The sequence below is a fragment of the Phaseolus vulgaris genome, chromosome 2 (genome assembly GCF_051622355.1).
Source record: "Phaseolus vulgaris cultivar YP4 chromosome 2, ASM5162235v1, whole genome shotgun sequence".
Lineage (NCBI taxonomy): Eukaryota > Viridiplantae > Streptophyta > Magnoliopsida > Fabales > Fabaceae > Phaseolus > Phaseolus vulgaris.
In genome coordinates this window covers 40029452-40042239 of record NC_143499.1, presented here as the reverse complement: position 1 = coordinate 40042239, position 12788 = coordinate 40029452, and the positions used below count along the sequence as shown (strand labels likewise).

The 12788-nt window shown below is 32.2% G+C and overlaps 1 protein-coding gene across 4 annotated transcripts; it reads left to right on the top strand.

Moving 5' to 3' along the window:
- The first annotated feature begins 4539 nt into the window (after positions 1 to 4539).
- On the top strand, positions 4540 to 12194 carry LOC137811995 (protein STRUBBELIG-RECEPTOR FAMILY 3). Of its 4 annotated transcripts, none has more exons than XM_068613862.2 (17): positions 4540 to 4742; positions 4863 to 5011; positions 5162 to 5291; positions 5471 to 5539; positions 7187 to 7252; positions 7380 to 7451; positions 7548 to 7619; positions 7702 to 7773; positions 7863 to 7928; positions 8051 to 8116; positions 8434 to 8807; positions 8952 to 9199; positions 9704 to 9975; positions 10288 to 10426; positions 11229 to 11365; positions 11464 to 11620; positions 11788 to 12194. In XM_068613862.2, exons 2-17 carry the CDS (start codon positions 4912 to 4914, stop codon positions 11848 to 11850), a joined length of 2103 nt encoding a protein of 700 aa, XP_068469963.1. In that variant the 5' UTR covers positions 4540 to 4742; positions 4863 to 4911; the 3' UTR covers positions 11851 to 12194. The 4 variants fall into 4 exon arrangements, 3 of the variants coding, with proteins under 3 accessions (XP_068469963.1, XP_090154928.1, XP_090154929.1); XR_016518737.1 differs by having other exon boundaries at positions 4551 to 4742; positions 10364 to 10426; XM_090298802.1 differs by having other exon boundaries at positions 4553 to 4742; positions 4847 to 5011.
- Positions 12195 to 12788: the final 594 nt, after the last annotated feature.

Sequence of the window (12788 nt, the reverse complement as noted above, 5' to 3'; positions counted from 1 at the left end):
CATATAGAAAATAAGTTATTATTTTTCTATAGTATTTCTAGAAGTTTGATCCTCTATTTGGTCCTTAGATTATAATAAATAAGATAGGATCTCAGTTTTGTAAATAGTCTATTATATTAACTTAATTTAATCTAGGAAACAAATAATTTTTACAAGATTGAATATCTTTTATCATTTACTTTTAAGTCTTGTAATTTTTTGTCTTTCAAAATATAAATTGTCTTTCTGTCCGAAGCAAAGTATCTACAAAAATACTTTAACGCTAAGTCAGATGTGGTGATGTTATAATTGTGTTTAGGGTTAAACATTCATTACATTTCATTTTTGGAGCATTCACCTATTTATAGTTTTTGTCATGGATCCCTACATATAAGGAGGTCATTTTAGACCCATGTAGGTCCAATGCTCATTTAATCATGTTCTTAGAGAGTAGTTAGACTTTTTTTCATAATTAACCACCATCGTAAATAAATAACCTCAGACAAAGCCTTTCAACTCGTTTATCTTTCAATGTTCAACGGATGAATAATCTCATACAAAATCTCACACACTCTTACATACAATATCTAACTTGTTTAAATTCAAAATGTGTTATTAAAATCATAATCACAAATAATTTTAAGATATTTAATTTATGATATTCTTGAAAAATATAAATACTTATATATTGAAATACACAAATATAGAAAGTGTTTTCTTTTTCACTAAAAATACCATATATGTATATAAAAATGCATATAAAATTAGTAAAACAAAATGTATATATAAAACACCTTAAAAATCCCTTTTTGATAAATTACTTATAAGTATTCTTCAAAACCTAACTCCAAATCTCTCTCTCTCTCTAATAATTTATATAATTAAAAAAAAATCTTATTATTTTTTATATTATATTTATTTATTATTTATTTTATTCCTTCTTATCATAAGAAGGTTCTTTTATATAGTTATTTTTAAAAATTAAATATTATATTTTCGTAATTAATTAATAACTTTAAATTTATAAACTGTTTTTCATTTTTATTTATTTAGTCATAACATATTTTTTTTAATTTTTTTAAATTACTTTTCAATTTTCAGACTTTATCTTCACAGAATATATAGTGTTCAAATTACTTTATATATATATATATATATATAAACTATGAATTTAATAATAAGAGTTAAGATATAAGAATCCCAACATAATTGCAATTTCCTTGAACAAACAAAATTTTTCCTTCATTTATTACTAAAACTTCAATTCAGATTACACCCTAAAAATCACCTCAATTGAAAATTAATACTATCCAAATGTGACAAACCTCTTACTCATATGGACGTATGCAAAAAGCTAGATTTTGCTTGGAAATCTCTGGGATCATGGGAAGTTATTCTTCTGGGAAAAAGGTTTTACAAATTTGTTTTTTCTTCCTTTGAAGACATGAGAAATGTCCTAGTAGTGAGGTTTTGAAATCTTAATTCGGGTATCTTGAGAGTTTGCTTGGACCGAAGACTCTATGACATCTTACATGAAGCTCATCAAAGCTCAATGTTGGATTAGGATTCACGATCTTCTTATGAAATATTGACAATCAAAAGCAATTTTCTCTATAGCGAAAGGAATTGATACTCCTTTTTCTCTTGATGATTTCACCATGAGTAAATCTAAAGGTTTGTTTGCTAGAATGTTAGTTGATATTGATATCCTATCTGCTTTGCCTATTCAAATTTTGGTGGAAAGACTTAGTTTTTCTTTTATTGCAAATATTGAATTTGAAAAGTTGACTCCATTATGCTTTTCATGCAAAATGACAGGGCATAATTTCTCTAGATGCAAATGAAATCATGATAACCTTAATAACACGGTCAACTGGATGCTACTATTGTTGTACAATATAAACTTGTGATTAACCAGACCAATTAAACTAATTAAACTAATTAAACTAATGATGTTCCTCACAAGGAAGCGATTGGTGTCACAGAGAAACAAAATTATGGGTAGAGACACAAATATATGATGTACATGTTCGTAATGCAAGGATGGTCAAAGTTGAGGGAGTTGTTATTAATCTTTATACCTTATTAAAGTTGTTATTCCCAAGCGGAAAACGAATATCTTATTGGTCAAAAGTTTAAGAAATCGACTGAAGATATAAGAGCTGGTTCAGGATCTTAGGATGATATTTTTGTTGATATGCCTTCTTTGGAAAATGTTCATGAATCAAATTATTTTCTATAAAAAAAAAGGAATTCCTTACCTCTTGAAAATTTTGGTCTTTTAGAAGGATTCTCTCATCTAAAATCTACAACTAATTCAATAAGTCCTAAATTAGTTGTTGTCAAACAAATTACTTCTAAATATGTTTTTTAAGATTTAGTTTTGTAAAATTAGTTTGAATCTCTTTCGGGTGAGGAACAAGAGGTTCCATTGTCATGTCCGACATCTTATCAGTAGATACAGTTGAATCTACCTTGACATGTATTTTCTTAGAAGAAATCAATTTGATCTCAAAGTTCTTAGAAGATGATGAATTTGTTTAAAACTCTAGGAGACCGAGATGTCCTCCTAAAGTTGGAGTGAAAGTAGATAAGATGACCTCCAAGACAGGTCAACCTAAGAAAAAGTAATGATAGTAATGTGCAACAATATCATATGATTTTATTACCATTGCTGAAATTAGGTCCATTTGATTGGAATCTGTGAGGAACAATAACAAAGAATGACAACAACAAAAACACACGGAAAGAGGACACACAAATTTTAGCATGGAAAACCTTCTCAATGTGAGAAGTAAAAACCACAGGCACAAGCTAGTCAATTAAGCTTCACTATGATCAAAATTAAGGTTACAAGAGAGTCTCAAATCACAAAACAAATTGTGCTTAATAATCAGTCAAATAACAAGATAACAGAGATGAAACAGAGAACAAGAAACCAGAAAATTCACAAAATTCGTAGCTACTTTACGCGGTTTATAGGTCATTGTTTTGGTGATTTTTCAACAATCCAAACGGTCAAATTGAAGTACCACAAGTTATGAACTAGCTGACAAAATCTCAGCCCGATCCAACGGTGAAGAAAACCTCGGCATCAGTTGAAAGTTGTTGGACAGAACTTCCTCTCTTCACTCTTTTCTCCTTTTCTTTTCTCTCCCTCTCTATGCTAACAACTCTCTTTATTCCAAAAAAAACCTAAAGATGATTAATATTGGGCTGGACCTCCACATAGACCTCCACATAGAAAGTGAGCCCAACCCAACAATCTAGTCCCCCATTTTTTTTTATTTGTATACTATTTTTCATGGAATGGTACATGCTACCTAACATGAGTTATATTAAAAAATTAATCACAATTCCAACATCATGCTCTTTTTCCAACTACACACCAAGTTATACAAATGAACACTCTTCTAACTGTGTAATGAACTCACTTTTTGTTGTTGACAACTTTTGCTTTCAAGAAAATTATTTTACTCAATTTTCAATACTAACCATCACAGCCACTTACAAAAAGGGAAAACTATAAGGTGTGCAACAATCAAGAGTTAGGTGATAGTGACACATTTATCAAATACAATGAAGAAAATTATTAAGATTTTGGTTAATCAAAAGAACTAGACAAATGTGATTTGTTTGATGGGCATGTTTACATGTATTTAACAAGAGCCAATTTTGCTCAATGGCTCTTTGGCCACAACATTATATTATGCTGGTGGCAGCAAAGTAATGCTTTTGATTGAGGGCAGCTACACCAAATTTACAACACTTCAAATACAGAACATGTCTTTGAAAGAGAAAGAGACTGGTGGACCCCACAACTTTTTTTTTACTTTTGTTTTATTCACAAATTTAGGAAAATAAATAATATTTGACCACCTCATGTCCTCTCTCTTCTTCCTAGTGAATAAGAGAATCATGAACACAAATAAAACATAAAATACACATAATTCGGTAACGTCAATCTAAGTTCAAACTTTGAAAGAAAACAGTAACCACAAAAATTAGAAAAATAAAGATGTTATTAATTATGAAATTAAAATTTCACATTTAAAATTTGTGCCCGTTAAATAGTGCAATATTATCGATATACAATGGTGAAAACGATGTAATAACTCCTATTTTCAATTTCCAAAAATTATTAAAAAACATATTTTTATATTGCATTAAATAATGCAATATTATATATTGACAGTGGTGAAACCGATCTAATGACTTCCTATTTTCAATTTCCAAAAATTATTAAAAAAAAGTTTATATTTCTAAATAAACGCTAAACTAAAACGACTCTTGACAAAAAAATACAACACATTTTATATACAAGTTTTGTGCGGATTCTAAAAACTTTAAACTGATTAGAAAAATTAAATTATTATTATAAATTAGATAGTTATATCAAATTATTATTATATAATTAAAAATCCTCTTATTATAATTCTGTTTGAACTGCAAGGACATAGAATTACCATGAGCAGTGAGTGAGCATAAAAGGAACGTTGGTGGACCCAAGAATTGAATTTTTATTCTTTTAATTTAAAGAGTATTTGAATCGAACGTTCAAACCAAAAACAGTGTTAGTGCTGTCGTTGTAGTAGTTGAAAGCTCATACTTTTGGAAAGAAGAACAAAGCAGCAGAACAGAGTGTTTCTGTCTCCATCTGTATGCACTTTGGACAATTGGAACCATCTCTTCTTTTTACACTCTCAACAACCATCTTCTAACCTTCCCTCACTTTAGCTTTATTTGCCTCTGATTGCCAAAGGGTATGTTTCGTTTTTCATAATTACCCTCATTCTCATCAAAGTCTATGCCTTTAGCTTACTCTGTTGTTTCGATTTTCAATTCTTAGTTTAGTAACGTTTTTTAGACCTGTGTGTCTGAAGGCTGTGGAAAAGGTGCTGTTAGTAGAAGAAGACAGTTTCTTTGGAAGAAATGGGTTGCTGGAATTCAGACTTGAATTTGCAAATTTTCATCTTTTCAATGTTGACTTTCAGTGCAACTTTCTGTGTTGGGGACACTGATCCACTTGATGGTATAGAATAATAATTCAGGGTTCTGATTTTGTAGTTTCGTTTCTAATTTTATGATGCTCTGTTTCTGTAAGACTAAAGCATCATCCGTATTCTGTTTGCATGTTAGCTAAAAGTTTTCTTTAAATGTGATTATTGTTCACATTTCACAGTTGCGGCAATCAATAGTTTGTATGTGGCTCTTGGCTCACCACCCCTCGAGGGGTGGAAAGCCTTAGGAGGAGATCCATGCTTGGAACAATGGGAAGGTGTGAGTTGTGTCTTCTCCAACATAACTGCTTTGTATGTCTTTCCTCTCTTCCTTAAACTATTGTCGGTTGTTTAGTCTTGTTTTCTGTTCTATTTTCTTAAAAACTACACTGTTTTTATCTGTTATATGGTGTTCTTGAATTGTTTAATTGATGAAGGTGGATGTGATCCCTTGGGATATGGCCCTCTAAAATTTATATTTGGGTTGACAGGCGACTGGGAGGCATGAGTTTAAGTGGACAACTGGGAAGTAATTTGGATTTCCCATCCATCATAGAATTGTAAGTGTGTTTGAATTTTCAAGAAACGGTAGAGGCCATTATCATTTATTTCAAAACCAATGAATTCAGTGTTATTATATATTTGAATGGGGTAATCCACGGTATCATTTTTTTTTTTATTTTCCCCTGCTAACCGTTGAAATTCTGAACTTTTGTATGCCACGCCCATTTTGCTTGCTTTGTTTGCTAAGACATGACCAAAATGGTTGGATTATCCGTAAATATCTTTGAATGTAACTTTTCAACTTTGAGATACAACATGCAACAAAGCTTGTCTCAGAGCTTATCAAGCGGGTAACCTCAGAATCAGCTTAGACCTCTATAGTTTGAGTTCCTTTGCTAAACATAATTCCAAATAAACTTTCCATAATTCTTCCACAAAAGTTGAAGCTCTCTCTATCTTTTTTGCATAACTAACCACCCACCTAACTTGTTCATCCCTTATAACTCCAACACATCTTTGCCAAACCATTTAATATAGTAGTAGTTGTGTGTCTAATGTTGGATCAAATGCTTACTACTAGACCAAAGTTAATGCTGGTAGTCAAGGTGCAATTATTTCTACTTAAGAGCGCAGTAGTCCAAGCGCTACAATTTGGCCACTTGACCTCCATCATAGGACAAGTGATGCCAGTTACAACAATCTCCCCATCAACTATTGTGCCACTAGGAATTGAACTCTTGGATTGTGACTCAGTCCACCTAACCTACGTCACAGGATAATTGTGCAACAATCTCCCCTTAAACAATTGCTCAACTGGAAATTGAACTCCTGACTTTGGCTCTTGATATCAATTGTTGGATTGAGCGCTTACCACTAGGCTAAAAGCTATAGCTGATAGTTTGAGTGCAACTCTTTCTAGTTAGGAGTTCAGCAGCCCAAACACTAATATTCGATTGTGACTTGGCCCAACTGACATCAGCCGTAGAACAATTGATGTCGCTTGCAACATCCAAGTACTTTTCAAGTCATCCAGCTGGCTAGTGTTCATGGGCCATATTTAATTTTATCCAATTCTGCAACTTAGTAGTTAAAATCCTGCTCCTATTTTCTGCATCTATGAGGTGGTACCATATGTGAGAAGCTGTGGGACAATCTCTGAAAGCATGTAAAGTTGTCTCCTCCATTTATTAACAATGTTGGTATGCTGAGTTTGTTGCTCCCCATTAAGATATGTAGATTAGTAAGAATTCTATCTTGTGTGATCTGCCAAATAAAAAATTTAATTCTCTCATCTCAGGTGCTTTAATTCTCCAAATTTTGTTCCTAACATCATTAATCTGCAAATTATGAAAATTATTTATCATTTTGTAAGCCTACTGTAAATTTCTTTTTTTTGTTGCCTGCCCAAATCTTTTTATCTTTAGTAGCCTCTGTTGAAGGAGGAAGTAAAATTTTGATTCTTTGGACTTCTTAACAGGGTAAAATTCTGTTAAGAAGCTGTGTATTCCAACTCTTATCCAGTCCAATCAGATCTATTATAGCTCTTGACTAAGAAGCAATAACTTTGTTGTGCATTGCATGATGTCACACATGGCATATTGAAAATTATTGCGTTTCTTTTATGTAATTTTTATTTTGGTTCTGTAATTGTGCTTTCATTTTCATGAAAACCTCAAGAAGCTTTCTATTCCTCAATTGGGCAGGGATCTTAGCAACAACCATATTGGAGGGGCCATTCCATCCACTTTGTCCCCTACTTTAAAGAACTTGTAAGTTTTCTTTAATCACCAAATTTATGACTTGTTTTACTGTACTGGCTATTGCTAAATAATTTGTATTCTTATCCATAATTGATTATCCTTATGCTAGTTTCTATGTTTCTTTTTATAAATTTAGGTCACTCGCAGCTAATCAATTAAATGGAAGCATTCCGGATGCCTTGTCCTCATTAACTCAATTGTCAGACTTGTGAGTTTATAGCATTGCCTTGTCTTCGTGCTAAGTTGTTCTATTTTTCCAAAATCTGTTTTTTCATTTTGAATGAGAATGTGCTGCCACCTTTAGGTCATTAAAAGATAACCATCTGAACGGACAAATTCCAGATGCATTTCTACAATTCACTGGTTTGTTGAATATGTAAGAAAATGTCGTTAAGTCACATTGATATTTCAGTGTCTTTATTTTTTTCTACCATGACAAATCCTGCGCATTGCTGCAGGGATCTGTCTGGCAACAACTTGAGTGGTCAGCTGCCTCCCTCAATGGGGAATTTGTCATCTCTTATCACATTGTGAGTAAAACTCTTAGCAACTAAAAGGTTATGTTTTCCTACTTGCTAAATGAAATGAACATATGTTTTTAAAATTTTATTTTTCGCAGACATTTGCAGAACAATCAACTTTCTGGGACCCTTTTTGTTTTGCAGGACCTCCCTCTTCAGGATCTGTATATTTCTCAGAAACCATAGTCTCTTTATAGACATATAAATGAGTCAAATGACTGTTGTTATTTATGCTTAAGAAGTTTAAAGTGCGTTTAAGTTAAACTGTGAATTTAAAATGATGTAGGAATATAGAGAACAATATATTCTCTGGGCCAATTCCTCCAGAGTTGTTGAGTATCCCCAATTTCAGGTTAGTCATGGCTTACACTTTGGCTATATCTTTTTCTGTTCTAACATAGAGTTTTTAGTCAAACTCCTTTTTCTCTTGTTAAATTGAAACCTTTGTTCAAGTATTATTATTTTGTTCTTCATGGAGATGTTACATTCGAAATTTTCTACTTTAGTTTTATATCCATAAAATATAAAGCCATATGCTAAGATTATCCTTTACCAGATTATTGGAGCATTTTATTTTTGGCTTAGTTTCTTTGCATAAGGCATTGTGGTCAAATAAATTCATCCATATCCCCATTATACAAGTTAGTTATAGTAGTATTTACCTTGCAGAAAAGATGGGAATCCGTTTAATACTACTATCATTCCATCACCTCCGGCTGCTTCCCCTGCTCCTGTTGCTATGTCTCCTTCCCCAGAAATATCACCTTGGAAAGTGGCAAATAATCCCTCTGCTACCACCTTAAAAGCACCAATACCTGCAATTGCTGAGAGGTCTTTCAGAACTAAGAAATTAGTTTGGATTGCTGGTGCAGGCTTTTTAATATTTATTGCATTAGGAGTTTGTCTTCTAATTTTGTGGTGCTTTAAGAGAAGACCAGAGAACAAGAGTTATAAGAAACACAACATGAATGTGTATAGAAGATCTTTGCATAAACGTACAAGCAGTGAGTCCACTTTTGAAGCAACTGATGACGAGGAGAAAGGTAAAATCAGATGATGAATCTTCTATTCTTTTAGTGTGTTACCAGTTGCAATATAACTTCTTAAATTCTATTTGCAATTAGTACATGGCAAAAGAATTTCTTTAATTTCAGAATGCGATAACATTTATGTATTAAACAATGCAGGATGGGATTCAAAACTTCCACCCTTGCAGCCAGCACCACCATATCAACTCCCAATCATTCCTGAAGAGAATTTAATCATTAATCCAGCTATATTTGGTAAAGCAACCAAAAGACAAATTGTAACAAATTCCATCAAAGTTTATACTGTTGCATCACTTCAGCAGTACACAAATAGTTTTTCCCAAGAAAATTATATTGGGGAAGGCATGCTTGGCCCTGTTTATAGGGCTGAACTCCCTGATGGAAAGGTAATGCTCTTCTAGTTTATCGTAATTGGGCATTCTTAAGTTAATTTCTTTGATAACTTAGCCTTGATTTCAATGGAGTGAAAGGGAAGAAGAGTTAACTTTTCAATTTTGATTTAATTTTTTATTTTTTTAAACAACATTATTTAAAATTATAGGAAAACGCCAGATATTTGTTCATCTTTTTTGCTTACTCTTAATAGTTCGAACAGTATTTCTTTTCCTCTACTACGGTGAATAAATTCAGAAGATCAGTTTAAAGTGCTTTTCTTTCCCTCTCAATGTCGAAATAGAGACATGCTTGGAGATCCTTGGTAGTTAGTCTCAAAGATAGATCGCAGTTTCATACTTGACAGACATTATTTTTTGTAATGAATCTGATCTTGTGATTTTTTAAGATTTTTTCTGTTGTGCTCACTTGACATGATCAGTTGCTAATTATTTTAGTTGTTTCATTTATTCAAGTGGAGCTTCATATGCTCATCATTCAAATTATCTTCACTGTAGTTACTGGGAGTTAGAAAGCTGAATGCTACTGCATCTATGGGGCAAAATCACGAACAGTTTCTTCAATTAGTTTCCAGTGTCTCCAAAATTCAACATGCTAATATTGTAAAGCTTATGGGCTACTGTGCCGAGTATAGCATACACCTACTTGTATATGAGTATTGCAGTAATGGCACCCTTCATGATGCATTGCATACAGATGATAAACTTCGGATTAACCTTTCATGGGATGATCGCATTAAAGTGTCACTTGGAGCGGCAAGAGCTTTAGAGTAAGTTTAGCATTTAGTCACAAAATCATTAACTCTTTCATGTAACTTAATAAATTCAATATTGATTAATGAACAATGCTCGTCTTTTATGGAGGTTGCAAACATATTTTTATGTCATGTATTCAAAATAATATTAAGTCATGCAATATGTACAATCCTTGCTAGGTGGTTTTTAAGAAATAAAGGCAAGTTGGATCTCCATATCCACATATAAAGAAGTCATGCTTTAGACTGTTAACAATAGGTTAAGGTAGTGTTGTCATTTTCTTGACAACATTAATTTTGATCATCTCCTTTCTTCTCATAAATTAGGTATTTGCATGAGTACTTTCAGCCACCTATTGTGCACCGAAACTTTACATCTGCTAATGTACTCCTCAATGACAAGTTGGAAGTGCAGGTCTCTGATTGTGGATTAGGTTCTTTACTGTCTTCAGGCTTTGCTAGTCAGGTAACTCTTCAGCTTTAATGCTTTCCCTTAATTTCAAACGGATACATAGTTTGGGGATTTGGGGTCTTGATTCTTTTGTGTTTTTTAAATATGCTTTGTGACATTCTTGTATTGCTAATAAATATGAAAGTATAGGAACATGTGGTTGGATTTCATTTTATGTTTATAAATCAGACTGCTAAGGAAGTAGTTTTGAGAAACAATAAGATGCAGTTATGGCCAATGGCAGATGACTTAACTGGTAGTATCAAGTAGCATGTATTTTATTATAATTTCACCTGTTGATTTATAAACCAACGACTATCACAATGTCTTTGCCCTGTAAACACTAAAGTGGGGATGCACTTTAGAGTAGCCAAGTCCCAGTAAGTGCTTTCTTGAGGCCTTTGACATGCACAAACTTTGGAATGTTCAACCTTACCTTCCCCTTATATTTGCATGTACCAAAAAAATGGATGTAGTTATGAGACTTGTTTAGGTGTGAAAGGATTCAAAGAGACACTGATCATTCCACACCCTCTTTCTAGCTACATCATGATTGCTGCTAACCAAATTTGACTTTAAAATTAGGTAAAGCCTAGATCAAATGGATGATTGGTCTGTTCTACAAACTATATGAAGGATACATATATAACTAAATTACTTAAATTCCAAATTGTCCCAAAACTCAATTTCTGAAAATTCACTTCACATGTGTGTGGGTGTTGTTATGCTTGTAAGATGGCTCACACAGGAGCAACTAAAGGATAACTTTTCTCCATTTTTGTTCATTTATGGCTAACAATAGTGCATCTATTTTCAGTTGACGGGGCACCAACTCACAGCTCATGGTTACAGTGCTCCAGAATATAACAATGGAAGTTATACACTGCAAAGTGATGTCTTTAGCTTTGGAGTTGTAATGCTAGAACTCCTCACTGGACGAAAATCCTATGACAGGTTAGCAATCCTTTTAGTGATTAAATACTTGTGTTTAATAAAGTTGTAATTTAAGTGTTGGATTTGGCTAAGGCACCATCAATTATGTGTATTTGTAGCTCACTGCCTCGTGCAGAGCAGTTTTTGGTGAGATGGGCAATCCCTCAACTCCATGACATAGATGCATTGTCAAAAATGGTTGACCCCTCTTTAAAGGGAGAATATCCTAAGAAATCCTTGTCACGTTTTGCAGACATTATTTCTTCATGTATACAGGTAATTTTCTGTCTCCTTTTATGCCAAATCCAATAAGAGATGTTGGAGTCACAATGATAATCAGTATCTTTATCAGGTTGTAGTTACAATTTACAAGTTCTTTCTATTTGAATGATATAATAATGATTCTTATGGCCCATTATTCTTTTCAATTGTTTTTCTTCCAGCATGAACCTGAATTTCGACCAGCAATGTCAGAAATTGTTCAGGATCTCTTGCGAATGATGTAGATGGTCGTGTAGTTGTTACTGAGGAGATGAACTGCCTTAGCTAGTAAAAGAAGCTGTGGTTACCAATTTTTCTGAATGTTACATATTCATTCTTTTATTTCATTTTTCCATTGTCATTAATCGTTTTGTAATTTGTGAATTTGTTGTGTTTTATGTGTTATTCCAAAAGGCAAAAGTGTTACATTGTCTAGTTTCATCATGTTTAAGTATTTTATATTACGATATGTTTCTAAAATTAAGTGAATAGAGGTGTGGACTCATCATGCACATGAGCTTATGCTGTAAGATTAGATCTTGTAGGCACAGTTTAGATTCAAAATCTACCCATTTCGCCCCTTCTGCAATGGAAGTTGTCTACATTCTTTCCATCCAAACCTAAGTTTATTTTGTCTATCATCAACACATTGATGATTGGTTCCACACAAATAAGTTATCCCACAACACTTTGTTTAGCGTAGTTGAATCATTAGAAAAAATCATTACATGAAAACTAATTAAAAACAAAAAATAATTAATCACTATATTAATTAAATGAAATATAATTTCAAAAACTACAAAAATTATTAATATCTAAAATAATTTTTATTATTAATAAATAATTTCTAAATATATACCTAATTAGTTACTAAAATTTTTAGTTTCCAACTAATACATCTCATTCTCACATTTAATTCATTATTAATAACATCATCAAAAGTGTGTCATGTGTGATATACAATTTCACTAATAGTTAAAATACAAAAATATATTTATAGGACTAAATTAGAAAATATATGATTTGTGGGAACTACAAATACAAATGGATATATTTTTATGGACTACATAATTAATTTTTTTCACAGATACCAATAATAAAAATAACATATTTATAAAGACTAAAATAAAAAATAATATATTTACAAAGTAGTAAAATAAAAAGTGATATTTACATAAATGTA

Coding starts and splice junctions, on each gene's coding strand:
- LOC137811995 (XM_068613862.2), top strand. CDS start 4,912: ATGGGTTGCTGGAATTCAGACTTGAATTTGCAAATTTTCATCTTTTCA. Junction 7,929..8,050: donor GACCTCCCTCTTCAGGATCT/GTATATTTCTCA, acceptor AAAATGATGTAG/GAATATAGAGAACAATATAT. Junction 10,427..11,228: donor CTTCAGGCTTTGCTAGTCAG/GTAACTCTTCAG, acceptor ATCTATTTTCAG/TTGACGGGGCACCAACTCAC.